Genomic DNA, 14,777 nt, shown 5'->3' on the forward strand with positions numbered 1-14,777 from the left:
TGACAAACGTACCTTATTACAAATTACATATAATATAGTTCTGGTAATATATATAATGATCATGAAAATTTTTTAAGCATGATCCCGAAACAGAATTTAAAATGTTGTTGTGTGGACGTAGAAATAAAAAAACATTAAAACTCAAGTACAATTCCATAATATGCGTTTAAAATAAATGCAATAAAGGTGATACACAAAGGTTATGATTTGTTGCTAAAAGTACTTGAAAAGAATAGCTCAACATTAAAATTTTTTTTTAATTACATAATAATAATAGCTATGTATTTATTGTTTTCTCAACACTAAACTTAACATTTTTTATATTTAATATATTTTTATATATTTTTTGATCATAATATTATATTTATATCACTTGAAACTTGAATTTTCATTTTTCAATCGAAAATATGTTCCATAAAATAATATTTCGACTAGACTATTTTTCACTAGACTTTCGGTCACTATATTTTCGATCAGATTATTCCCGCCTTTTATATTATACGAGTATGGTCAGCCAAATTAGTATGAGGTGGATTTTTATGTATTACTATATACTATTATACAAATTACTATGTTGAGTTGTATATTATCTACCTTTTTCGCAAGTGTGTTAAACATACATACTGCAGCCGTTCTGTGATGCAATCATAGGAAATATTATATTGATAATTAGCCATTGATATATATAATTTTTAATTCATAAATTTGTTAGAAATACAAAAATTCAAATGGTGAGGTATAGTATGTTTTAAAAAAACTGAAGAGATTAATTATATTAGGAGGTAATTATATATTATTATGTTTGCATTCGTGTTATATAATTATATATTATTGATAGGAACTTAAATAAATAAATAAGTAAATTTAAAATGTAGCATCTAATAAAAATTATACCTATATAAATAATGTTTTTATATAACTTACAATTAACAATTTTTTACAGTAAAGTATGTTTTAAATGTTTTAATACATTTACAATTGGAAGCATAATATCTAATTTAAATTTATTAGATTAAATAATAATACATTTGTATGTAAAATGTATTGATAATTAACTACTACTTATAATAATAATATTAAATTATATAAAATTTGACTAGTATTTCGGTAACTCTCATTTGGCACAAAATCATATTCTTAAACAACTTCATACAACTTCGGCTTGTTGCTGTTCTGAATCAAATTTAAAATCTTTCATTGTTACATATGCTATTCCAATTTCACCAACAGGTTTAGGAATTTCGTATTTCATTTCTTCTTGTGTAGTTTCAGTTGTAGTTTGATTTTGATTTGCTAGTTCTTCATCTATATGTAAAAAAAAAAACATTTTATTACAACATAATTTATTATGCGACTGTAAATAAAAAATTACCATCCATAAAGTAACACATGTTATTCACAATTTGTTTAAAATCCAATTTTAAATAATCGTTTCCTTTTTCTAACATTTCTTCCAGCGACGTTGTTAACGATTTAAAACTAGGCCTTCTGTATTGGTCTTCTGCCCAACAGTTGTTCATTATATCGTACCTATAGTAAACATAAGTCAGAAAATCAACATACAACGATTTGTTCAAAACACAACTGTATTATTTAAATATCATAAATTCATTAATGTATATTATAGAATTGAAATCTATAGTATATTGTGATTATATATTGTATATATATAAAGCTATTATTAAATATGCACTTATAATAACGATCATAGAATACAAAAGGCAAAAGCCAAACTTTTTAAACCAGATACGCGTATTTCGTAAGTACTAACGAAGAAACGAATAACAACAGCTGAAAACCTTACATAGGTAAATTGATACAAAGATCAAATAATATTAATTGGTTTTTTTTTATATCGAATATTAATTTATTTTCTTTTGTCATTTTACATTTATTGTACAAAGTATATATATGTTGAACAATTATGTAGCCCAAATGCAAACTATAGCCGCTAGGTGCACCGTACACAACCTACTTATAAAGTTATAAATTGTTAAAATAATACTTATTGGTAAAGCATTGAAGATATAATTATATAATTGTAGGTACCTATCCTATCATATTATTTTAATTTTTTGATCTTGATAAATGTATAAATTTAACATAAACCATATTATGTGTAGCTGATTTTGAAGTACTGCAGTCGTTTAGTGACAAGTACTTATGATAAATATAATTATTGTATCTACGATTATTTTTATTAGTATGTTTAATCTTTTTAAAGTTTGAATTCAAATATGAGTGTTTAATAATTATTGAAAAAAAATATTTATACTAGAATTTGTAGTTTTACCCTGTTAAATTATGTTTTTTACGTGAAAAACTAATTAAATATTAATTATAATATTATAAATCGATGTATTGTATTAAAATATTATAAGTGACGTCATCATTAGGAGTATTAAAAATGCTTCAATTTCCAAGTTTGTGGTATAAAATTGTCTTTAGTTTTACAATTTAAAAATATTAAAAATATTTAATCACAGTTTTTTTTTATAAGCAATTAAAAGTTAAAACGTTGACACAATTGTTAAAATTTATGAAATATCGTAAATTATTTTGTAGTTTAAAAGACATAAATTTTTTAATTTTGACACCCGAGGTTTGAAAATGATTTTTCATATGAGTTTTTTACTAGAATTAAGAGAAAGTTTAACGTAAAACACCATTGATTTGTTTTTGAATGTTTTAAGTACAAGCTGACAAATTATTCGAAGGTTTGCCTTCAAAATTCTTCCTCAAACTATTTTTGTTAATTTGCTATAATTAAAAAAATAATAATCGTAGAAACATTCCACTATTACTAAAATTGTTTAATTATATCACAAATACACAATGAAAATGTTGATCCATTTAGATTAATTATAACACTAACTTTTTTTTTTTGTAGTACGTTACTACGTTAGTATTGATGACTTATAAGTTAATTTTAATAATAATAATATCATATATGATACACAATATTATTATTAATATATATGATATTTTTGAACAAAATTTATGTTTCAATCTATTGTATTGCTAATTGCTAATATAAATAAATAATAATTGAAAATATTCTGACATAGAAGCAGACACGCCAATACACCATACGAAAAATCCAGTCGTTTTTTGTATTATGCTATAATTTATTACTTAATTTAAATTTAACACTTCTTCATTACACTGACCTGTCTGACCTACTTATCGCTTTTTTGTTTTTAATTTCTTATTAATTCCAACAGAAATATGAAAATTTGTGAATTAAAATCAGTGTATACAAAACATGCTTTTACTATTTAAATATTTTGTTTTAATTTTTTTAAATTTTATTTTGAGGTCTAATTAATAGTATATATTATTAAAATTATAATTTTAAAATATTTCTATTTTTAATACCTAATTTCTGAAAATGTTGAGTGCTTAATGATATTATTATCAAAATAATATTATTAATACTAATTTGATCAATTTAATTTAAAAGTCAGATGCTAAAACTTTTTTGCAATCATTTTGCCATATGTATATCTATAGATAGTCCTCATACTTACAACTCAACTGAACAGTTTTTTGGTTTATCCATTCGGTATCCTTCTTTCAATAGTTTAAATAGATCTTGTACGATTATTCCAGGATATGGAACTGCTCCTAAAGTGACTAATTCCCAAAGTAAGATTCCAAAACTCCAAACATCTGATCTACTTGTGTATATATGATCTGCTAATGATTCTGGTGCCATCCATTTCACTGGAACTAAGACACAATTTATGTTCATTAATTTAGTACATTTTTCAGATATATTAGCTAAAGAAAAAAATATACAGACCTCTTCCTTTTGTTTTTTTTAAATAAGTATTATCCTCATAAACATCTCTTGTCAAACCGAAGTCAGATATTTTACATACTTTATCCTCAGTAACTAGAACGTTTCTTGCAGCCAGATCTCTATGCACTAACTATTGATAATATACATATATAACCATTGTTTTTTTGTATTTATATTTAAAAGTCCTACTTCTAGTCTTGATTTTATTAATGTCTTATTTTTTAAACACTTAAAATTTGCTAATTAAGATTAATAATTATTTAAATTTTGGAGTTATGAACACCTATACCAGTGATTTTTATTTGTTATTTTGGAATGATTTATTTAATTTCAGTGATAGTAATTTTGTATATAATTATTTAAAATTAAAATTGAAACTATATCGTGTCAATGTCCTATTGAATTTTGTGTTTTTGACATTATAATTAAAATTCTATAGAAATGTTAGAAAAAGTTATGTTTTAGGTGTCGGAACAAAAACAAAATTTTTCGTTTTAAAAAAGTATTCAAAATGCAAGTAAAAAGTATTTTAATTTTTATAATACTTGCTGTATTATTTAGTATCAATTAAAATGTAATATAAACGAAATATTTTACTTTTAGGTCTGCCAGATAAGCCATTCCCTTGGATATTTGCCAGGCGAATTTCAAAATATCTCTTGGACTGATCGGGTAAAGTGGAAATGCCATAGAAATCTGGCTTTCGTTTTGCTGGAAATTTCCTGCAGTATTGGAAACAAGGCCATTTGTATTGTTGTCTAGGATTCTACTCTTTCGCAGGTAAGATCTAGAAAATGTTTTTTTTTAAGTCGATGTCAATTTATTTATAAGCCAACTTACCTAAGTGAGCCGTACTTGGCATATTCAATAATAAGGTAAAATGGTCCTTCTTGAGTTGTACAAGCTCCGAGTAGTTTAACTACATTTGGATGATTTACATCTTTTAACAAGTTGTACTCTGAAAACAAATCATCCTTTTCGGTTTTTCCTGCATCGTTTTTTATTGTTTTTACTGCGACCGTTGACATGCCTATATAGTATGTAGAATTTACGCATATATATTATTAATAAACACACAAAGTCATAAAATAATGTTGGAATGTGACCCCTTCAATGACACTCTATCGAAGGGGTGAAGACAACTCGAGTATGCATATAATAGCTGCAGGACGGCGTTGAGACGCCGTCGTAGCATTTTTATTATTAATAATGAATGTGTTCATATATTATACTATTATAGCTAAAACGCATAAAGCCGTTAAAGTCATGAGTCCCATACCAAAATCGAGACGTGACTGTTGACTGAGTATAATAATGAATTGAATTAGTATTTTTAATACATTATTATTATAAAAAATTTTTTTGACAGTTCGTGATTATATACAAACATGTAAAGTATTGGCGAAATCGTCAATAGGTATAGATAGTTATATGTATATTTATTATGTATGCACATTATTCATAGATAGGATATATTAATAAGTTAGATAATTATACCTTTAGTACCAGGAATATCTATAGCTTGAGCTTTCAGCACTTTACCAAATTCTCCTTCGCCAATCACCTGTTCCAGAATAAGTCTACTTCTTGGAAACTCCCATTTAGGGTCAAAGTCCTGTTGAAAAAAGTATGATAATAATCGTGTAATGAAAATAGGCACTGTATTATTTACTGTATTAATGGTAAAAGTATCTCTGTTAGGTACTGGGTTTTGTTGATATTCATCTTGATTGAAGTTTGGTAACAGTTCCTCAAGTGTCCTGACGTTCCTATTCGTTTTATTACTACCCAAAATCCACACGATTCTGAAAATTATAGTTTTAATAAAACTATTATTATAAAATTATATCGTAGATAGCTAAAATTTACCTATTTCTGCAACAATACATCACCGCCCCAGTTGTCACAAACGCTACTACTATTATTATACTCGTATTTATTTTGCTGTCGCACCAATTTCCGCACGTATCTTGTTCAATATTATTTACTGAATAAAACATGAGTTCAAGAGAGAAAATTTTAATAACATAATTAATTTAGATGTTACATTTATGTGTAATAGATTATACCATACATGGTGTATGTATGGGTACAACGGAATCATTTTGAATTTTTTGAATTTTCAATGGTCCAACGTTGAGTTTTGTTTCACATGTACATTTTCCAATTTCGTCACACGTACAAATGCCTTTAGCTCCTGAAATCCCAGGTTGACCTTCTTTTCCAGTTCCAAACACTTCATCTTTATCACAATTATATTGGTAAAAAATATGTATAATAGTAAAAAAATTATAATTATAATTACTGGTGCAGTCTTGTGGGCAAATTAAATGGTTCAATTTTTCCAGGCTGTCACAATTTCCATCCGGACAAGTGTTAATATCTGGGGAACAAGTCGAATAATTTGCAGTAAAAATATCTGGTTTTGGTGATTCTCGCCATTGGCATTTTGAAAAAGCCCTGCAAAGATTTGAATAAATATTAAGTTGTACCTATAGCTACTACTTATATTCATTAAAATATTAATAATAATATTCAATGTACCTACGGGTTACGATATAATTTCGTATATAAATTATTGTTATTAATAGCGTTTACCTATTTTAAAAAAAGGTTGATTTAAAATAGAAATTAAACGACTATAATTATCAATGTGATGGTTATAGTTCGTTGTAAAAACTTCATAAATTATAATTTAATCGTGACATTAGAAAAACAGTATAGATTAATAACAACGTTGAATGTATAATTAATAATTATTCTTAAAACAGTATCAAATTATTATCTAATATATATAGGATACCTTGGCAGAGCCTGAACATTTTGTTTATAGTTTTAACTATTCAGTGATATTTTGATTGATCATAAAAAACGTCTGTATTATAAATATAAATATCAAAATTTATACTTTACACACCCAATCCCACATGACGATGTACATTCAGATTTTGTGTCTAAATGAATATTAGAACAGTGTGACGTTTTCTTGCATTGTTCTTCGAGTAAATTTTCAAGTTTTAAAATTATTTCCGTTTTTTTATCTTTTCCATAAAATATTTTTAGCCTAAAAAAGATACTTAATTTTCATAAGAATATTTATTAATAATTAATAACAGTTTATTCTGTACACTCTGTACAATTTTTTATGGACTCGATTTAATTATATAATGATTTAAATGATAAACTAGTAAATTAATATTATAAATAATTATTTTGAAAATTTCCTAAACTTACGTGAATTGTGAATTATTAAATGTTTGTAAAAGTTTTGCATCCTTGATAAATATTATCCCACCCTTTTTTGTAACACCAAATACTTTAGCATCTTGGTCTTCAAGATAAAAGTTTAATTTCTGTAACTTTACACTGGATAATGGTTCGGTAACACGGGCATAATTACTAGAACCTTTATTCACCTTATATGTGAAATTTGGATAAATCTATAATAAAAATTAATTACATTTTAGATTAAATTGACATAATATTTAATGTTCTTAAGGTGTTAGGAATAATATATACTATATAATCAAAAATCACCAAAAAAATTTTACAAAATTAAATTATGTATATAAATTAAAATAAATAATAAAATTAATCATTACTTAATAATAAGTATATATAAATTAAATTATACCAATCAGCGTTTATTTTATTTTTTATCATATTATCTTTTTAAAATTTTAACTTCAATTAATAATACTACTTATACACTTCTAGATTTATTTACTTTGCATTACAGTTTAATATATTTTAAATTAATTTACTTTGTATAATTATCAAATATTTTTATTAGTATTTAATAATTAATTTTATATTTTCTGTAATGATTTTATAAATAAAAGCTTAACAAAAGTTTTAAAAAATAGGTATATTGCTGAATAATTTTTAGTTACATTAAGTTTTATTTTTATTGTTTTAAATAAAATTTCATAATATGAATTTTAATAAATATAAATATAAATATAATAGGTACCTACATACCTAATACCTATATATAATAGTTAATTTAATTTAATTGAGTCACTAAAATAAAAGGTAAAGAACGTTTTACTAACAAAATATATCATATATTATTTTATATTTTGTAGGTCAAATATGTTTAGTTCATTACACTTAAAGCTTTATTACATAAAATTATGGTCTACCTACGTGGCTACGTAGCACCCGCAATAATGTCTCGTTAGTGAAATTAAACTTTTGTTTATCATTAGCTATCAGTTTGATAAAGCATCAGATTTCTGAGAAACTCATTCGTGACTGCTCTGTGTAATATATGTGTGCGCTAAATACCCCTTTATGACCTACTTATAAAGATTACTTACTATTTAGCTTTCAAGTGTAATTGAAATGACTCTGCAAAACTTGAAAAATAAATAACTGTTTAACCTTTTTAGTTATTTTGAAATGATCTCAATAAATAAATATTTAGTCTGTAATGTTATTATAAAAAAAAATCATGACAGATCTAAAGATTATCGTTTTTACGAAACCACATAAAAATTAACAGAAGTATTCCATATAATTATAAACGTTATATAAGTATCTGCAATTTGAAATTATTTTATTATAGGTACGTATTTATTCTAATAATACATTAATATATAGTTAAACCTATATGGCTGAGTATAAAAATTATTTTAGTATTAGAATTTCAATTAAAATTGTAATAATCTTAATTTTTTAATAAGTACCTATATAATAATATATACTGACCTGTAATGATATAGAATCGGAGGTATCGGTCCTTTTTTGGTGAATACTGTGAGTTATTACGCCTGGTCACGTCAAAAACGCATAAAAATGTATATAATATTAATAGTAATTATAAACGTGCTGAAATGGTTTACATCAGTTTATAAACAAGTAAGGTCACGTTTAAGCTTTACCCAGAAGAGCTTTTTACAAGATTTATTTAGATTTATATTGATGGAATTTTTCACTCATACCTACCTACATAACCTTGAGAAGATTTTCAGTGATAAATCAAATTAAAAGTTAATGTAGCAATTAATATTATATTCGACGTGTTTAGTAGCATTTTCTTTGCACGAGACTAATATTTAGTTTTCATTTTCTTAATGCAACCAAGGTGTTTACTCATAAAAATTCGCAATAAATGAACAATTACTACAGAGTTATACATTTATCAACGTAGTCGTATGTAAAATAAAATAAAATTGTATATTGGGTATATTTTTATTATTATTATGAATACATTTAAAAATGTTGTCTTATTGAAATAATTTTATATAGATATTTAATAATACCGGATGTTGACAATGAATTATTCACATTATTTAAAATATATTTTTAAATTTTCATACCTCAAAATGTTTTTAATTTTAGATAATTATTTTCAGTTTTAATCATGTGTAAGTAATTAATTAATATTTAATTGTTGAAGTTTAATGTAATGATAAAGTGAAATAATATTATATGGAGGAAAAAAGAATCTTTTCAGGTAAAAAAAAAAATGGCGGATCATAAAAATGTAATAAATATAATTAAGATGTCCAACAACACCATCACAAGTTTATTACTCATTGCTGTGCTTTGCGAAGACAAAATCAATATAACTTTAATGTTACATACCTAGTTGCTAACAGTGCTCAATTTTCCGAAATTTTGTTTTAAAATTGTTAAAAATAATAATGTATTAATTTAAAATGGAATGTTTTTCACTTTAAACGAACTTATATTGTATTATAATAACATCGGCATGTTTAATAAATGAATAATCATAAGTCCACAAAGCTAATAAATTGAATAAAACAAGTGAAATTACCTACTGAATATTATTCTTATGTAATATGCGCGTTTCGTATATTTTTTTGTTCGTTGGTCTTAAACTGCAAAAGTCAATAAACAATAAAAGATAACACAAGTTTGAATTGGGTGCAAATATATATTTGGACTAATATAATCTCCTATTTAACTATCATTCGAACAATTATTGTTGATATTATAAAAATGAGTAATTTATTAGCATATTATCTATTACCAAAATATATGATAAGTTTAAATTAAAAAAAAAATAAGCTCAGCATAAAAACGTGTAAATAAAATAAAACATTTAATACATAAATAGTAAATTTAAATAAATAACACATATTTCTTCCTTGTTAAAGTATGTTTATTTAACTTTAATTAAAAATTAAAATTTTTTACTTGGCATTATTATTTAATATTCTTTAATGATTATCCTTATTGAAAAACACTTACTCATGAAGTATGTTAAAGGTAAGTTAATATATTTTTTTTTATTTGTCTATGTAATTATTCTTATAATGATAATAAAAAATGATTGGAATATAAATGTCTTATAAAATATATATTTAGAATATGTTATTATTATTGGGTTAAAAATGGTTAAGATTATTAAATCATATATATAATGATGTATGATAAATGATAATTGAATATTATATAAAATAAATATCAAAATTGTATTATTGCAAGTGAGATTTTTTTTTTATTGATAATAATTGCTTAATATTTAATTGTATGTTCACGTACCGTACGCAGCTGTAATCCAAATAAGCATATGCAAATTGCGAATGGAAATCATGACAATTAAAACTAGAACGATTGCGTTATATTTGTTCTTATTGTTCAATAATTTAATGAACAAAATATGTTGTCAACAGGTCTACTACACTACTCCAACTGCGCGTCACACGAGTTTCACGTGCCGACAAGTTTTTCTTAAAACAGTCATGCTCAGTTTTTCGATTGCCTCTCGCAACCCCTCCACAGTGAACGACTTATTTTATACTTTTTCATTTTATGTTTAAAATATTGTTTTACATATTATAAAAATAACTATAAATAATTGATTGTTGTACTTATTGAAGTATATACTTGTAATTTGTTATTTGTATTTTGTATATCTTTATTTTTATAATTTTAAAACGTTGCATTCTATGCATTTAAAAGAACTATATTATATCAAATGAATAATAAAATTAGTTTATTAAAAATTAAGGACATAATTTTAATAATAAGAAAACGACTTCTTAAAATATAATATACATATTTAATCGAGTAAAAAAGTTAGAAAACAATCATTTATTTATTGCAATGTATAAAATATATACTTCGTAATATAAAAAATGATAACATAAAAATTATTTTTAAATGTTTTGTAAATGTATTAACAAACAAGGCGTATTGGTGCAAAAGAACGTTAAGAATAAAATTATATAAATGGGCTATATTATTATTTTAATTTAATTTTAGCGACTTTTTAGTTTTAGTATTAAAGTGTGCAATACTAATGGTATAATAATAATTACTTATAATATTAATATAAGCTTTATTTAATGAATAATTATCAATCTGTTCAATACAATAAGACTAGCTCTTATAGAATAAGTAAGTAAAATAGTAGATAACATAAAAAAGAAAAAATTAATTTTTCAAAATTAACAATCAGATATGTATATATGATTGATAAATGATAAGTATAAGTTCCAAATTTTTTTTTGATTACTCATAGTCATAACTATTACATCATTTATATCTACTTTATGATTTTTTAAAGTATATATATGTTATCAAGTATAATAGTACCTATATAACCAATGATCTCAAATAAACCTTCTATCCTGGCGAGGGTGAAAGAGTATCGTACATTTTCAGGAGGTATGCTATAAAAGTAAATAATAAAAATGAGCAAAAATATCGTATAAATCTACTTGATCTCTACCCTCCACGGGCTACCCCCTGAAATAAACATTGCGTATAACACCTGCCACCTATTATTGTAAGGTATTATTATTATTATTATAATTGGTACAATTTTTTTATTCATAGTCATTAGTATTTTGTCGATCACATTAAATATTTTAATCAATGTCTTCGGTTACCCAAGTTAGTTGGTGCCTACATATTATCTATACTTAATCGATATTTGTTATACACGATTATTAATATTATAATAGTGTATGTCCAAAGTTCTATAATATTTTCATATGCACTATGAAGAATATGATCAATAGAATAATCATTAAGTATACTTGTAGAGTGTGAACTACCTAAGTATAATATATTAGACCTGTTCACAGAGCTGATCAAATAATGGAATACGTATATACAGTGAAACCTGTAGAGAATTTTTTTAATGCTAATTGTTTCATGGCAATTTTTTTAAAATTCAAATCGTAATATTAATTATAAAAACGAAGTGTTTGCTATCATTTATTTCAAACAGGCCTTTTATTACTTGGTTTTAAAATAAATCAAAAATGATATAATAATATATTTATAACAACTGATAGGTTATGTAGGTACCTATAGCCATATCTAAGTACAATATGATTTAGTCATACCATTATCATATGGAGATATACAGATTTATTTTCTAATCGAGTTCGTAATATTTGTATGTCAAAATTTATAATCAGAATTACACCACTATCCTGCGACTAAGAAAGCTAAGTTAGAAGAGTACCTAATCACAGTTTTTTATGTATAGGTAGGTACCTATACATACCTATCTATTTAATTGACGTTATACAAGTACAATATCAGAATATACCTTTATAATATACAACACGTATACATTAATCAATGTATTCTATAGAACTAATTTATTACCAATTATAAATATTCATATAGCCATATCTAATATATTATACATTTATACACGTAGGTATGTTGCGACAAAGAGTGTTTATGGTTGAACTGTTGAAGTGATAATTTATAATTTTAGGCGAAGAAGTGCAGACATCTACTTTTGTTGTGCAACGTATATATGTACATATTGTACACAGAAAATACACATTTCCATCCCCACTTTAGTAACACACAGGATCATTGGCCGACAGTCGTGGACTCCAAGTATATATTTCTCCTATAGTCCTAACTACTGTATGAATAATTATTATATAATATGATTTTTAAATAATTTTCACTTGATTATTGAAATACTATATAATTGTAATATTTTAATTCAACGTGAATTATAATGATTAAATAGCCAAGATGTTTACCTACACACGTCGATACGTAGTACAAGAGTAAAATATTATAATGTTAAAAGAAAAATTGAACGTAAAGGGCGATGCTCAGTAAATGTTGCAGGATAAAATCTTAATATTAAAACCTGAGAGAAGATGTGAAGGATATACATTATTTGTGACAATTAATATTCACAAACATTTTTTTCAATTCATTCTAACGAAACCACAAATCAGGTATGTAATAACAATAATAATTGTTGCAAAATTTATTAGTCAACCTTTCTTCTTTTATACAAATATTTAAAGTTTGAACAATATTTATTTTAAATTGTTTGTGGATGTTGTATTATATTATTATGTGATTTTTATTTTAACTTTAAAATTAAATGTGAAAGTTGTGCGTAGGTATTAATGATAAATATTTAAGAACTGATAATGAAAAGTAAGCAAAAATGTTTCAACTTTCAAGTCGAGTCTTTATGATATACCTATAGTTTTGTCACAGCAGCGTATCTTATATTAATTGCAAAAAGTATAATCAAATTTTAATTTTCTACAAGCAAAATAATACTTAATAATAATAAATGTGAAAAGTTCGTTATTAAGTAAACACATTTTTTTTTTAGGTGTCTGACGCTATTACCATTCTGCGATGTCACCGATAATAGAAATGTGTTGTCATTTTTAATACATTGCGATGATTGTCCGTCATATTCAAAACAGGTTTTGTGTTGTGACATTTTGAATTTAAATTTATTTGATTTTTTAAATATTAGGAATTGTCTTGGAAAATTAAAAAAAAAATAATCAACTAGGTTATGGCTGCAGGTATTAGCTGGACAAAACAAGTACAATATAATATTATATTCTTATCGTTAAAAAAATATGACATATAATGTATTTTATAAATAAATATATAGGAATATAGACGCTGTGTGTCAAACGCATTAAACTTATCAGCTGTCTCGATCTCTAATGACGAAAAACTATGTATATATCAAACACTAATATACTAAGTAGAAAATGTATACCTATATATAGTAATAATAATAAAATATTATACACTATTTATTTGTCTATATTAAATGTTGAGTGCGTCGGGTCGTCAGAGCTTTTCCGACACCCACCAGTTCAATCCACTCTGCCAGAGCCTCGACTACGCCCGTTTTCATTATTATTATATATAGGGTGATTTGTCGGACATGCTCGCCACTATTTTTGCTATTAACAATTGCTTTATTCAAATTCTGATTTTTGGAATATTTTAACATACTTAAAATGTATATTTTCAAATTCTTTAGATTTCTAATACTATTTGAGTAGTGAATATGTATTGATACAAACTATGGTTTTTCAAATGAGAATTTTCTCTTTTTATTGTAAATCATTTAGTATATATATTTTTTTAAACATTTTTAAAAATTTAAAATTAATTTAAAATTCGATCGAGTAGGTTTTTAGTCCTTAAATTGTTTACAATTACTAAACTATACTAAATATTTCTTTGAAATGGTTTTACATAAATATAAGACATATTATGTAACATTGGATTTAATAATTTTCTACAAATTTTTATAAATTATAAATGTTGATAAAGTAATATAATAATATAAATAATTCAAATATTCAAATTGCTATATCCCTTATGCATATATTCATACATTCCAAACCCATTTTAATGGTCTTATAAATTCTTAGTACACAAAATTAAATAATTAAAAAACTACTCGGTGTTGATACGTTACAATTTTTAGAAAATTTATCTATTAAATAATTTACAGTAGGTACGTAGAAAAGGAAAGTTCTTATTTGAAAAGCAAAAGTGTGCATCTCTACAATATACTCTTTAAATGGTACACAAATTTCAAGAATTAGAAAATATAGTCTGAAAATAGATATATTTAAAAATTCTATTCATCTAATTTTGAATAACTGAAATATTGAAGAACCATATTATAACCTAACCTAACCTGGTTGTTGCTTGGAGATTTACTCTATATATAATATAC

The 14,777-nt window shown here is 24.3% G+C and overlaps 1 protein-coding gene across 2 annotated transcripts; it reads right to left on the bottom strand.

Moving 5' to 3' along the window:
* Window positions 1–990: 990 nt before the first annotated feature.
* Window positions 991–10,491, bottom strand: LOC113547799 (proto-oncogene tyrosine-protein kinase receptor Ret-like). Of its 2 annotated transcripts, none has more exons than XM_026948304.1 (15): window positions 10,322–10,491; window positions 8,519–8,580; window positions 7,040–7,245; window positions 6,723–6,869; window positions 6,111–6,265; window positions 5,880–6,047; window positions 5,675–5,792; window positions 5,478–5,610; window positions 5,303–5,420; window positions 4,661–4,835; window positions 4,403–4,592; window positions 3,806–3,935; window positions 3,531–3,732; window positions 1,373–1,530; window positions 991–1,305 (listed from the first exon to the last, which is right to left on the bottom strand). In XM_026948304.1, exons 1-15 carry the CDS (start codon window positions 10,371–10,373, stop codon window positions 1,148–1,150), a joined length of 2,172 nt encoding a protein of 723 aa, XP_026804105.1. In that variant the 5' UTR covers window positions 10,374–10,491; the 3' UTR covers window positions 991–1,147. The 2 variants fall into 2 exon arrangements, with proteins under 2 accessions (XP_026804105.1, XP_026804104.1); XM_026948303.1 differs by having other exon boundaries at window positions 4,646–4,835; window positions 10,322–10,488.
* Between the last annotated feature and the right edge of the window lie 4,286 nt (window positions 10,492–14,777).

This window comes from Rhopalosiphum maidis, chromosome 4 (assembly GCF_003676215.2).
Source record: "Rhopalosiphum maidis isolate BTI-1 chromosome 4, ASM367621v3, whole genome shotgun sequence".
Taxonomy (NCBI): domain Eukaryota; kingdom Metazoa; phylum Arthropoda; class Insecta; order Hemiptera; family Aphididae; genus Rhopalosiphum; species Rhopalosiphum maidis.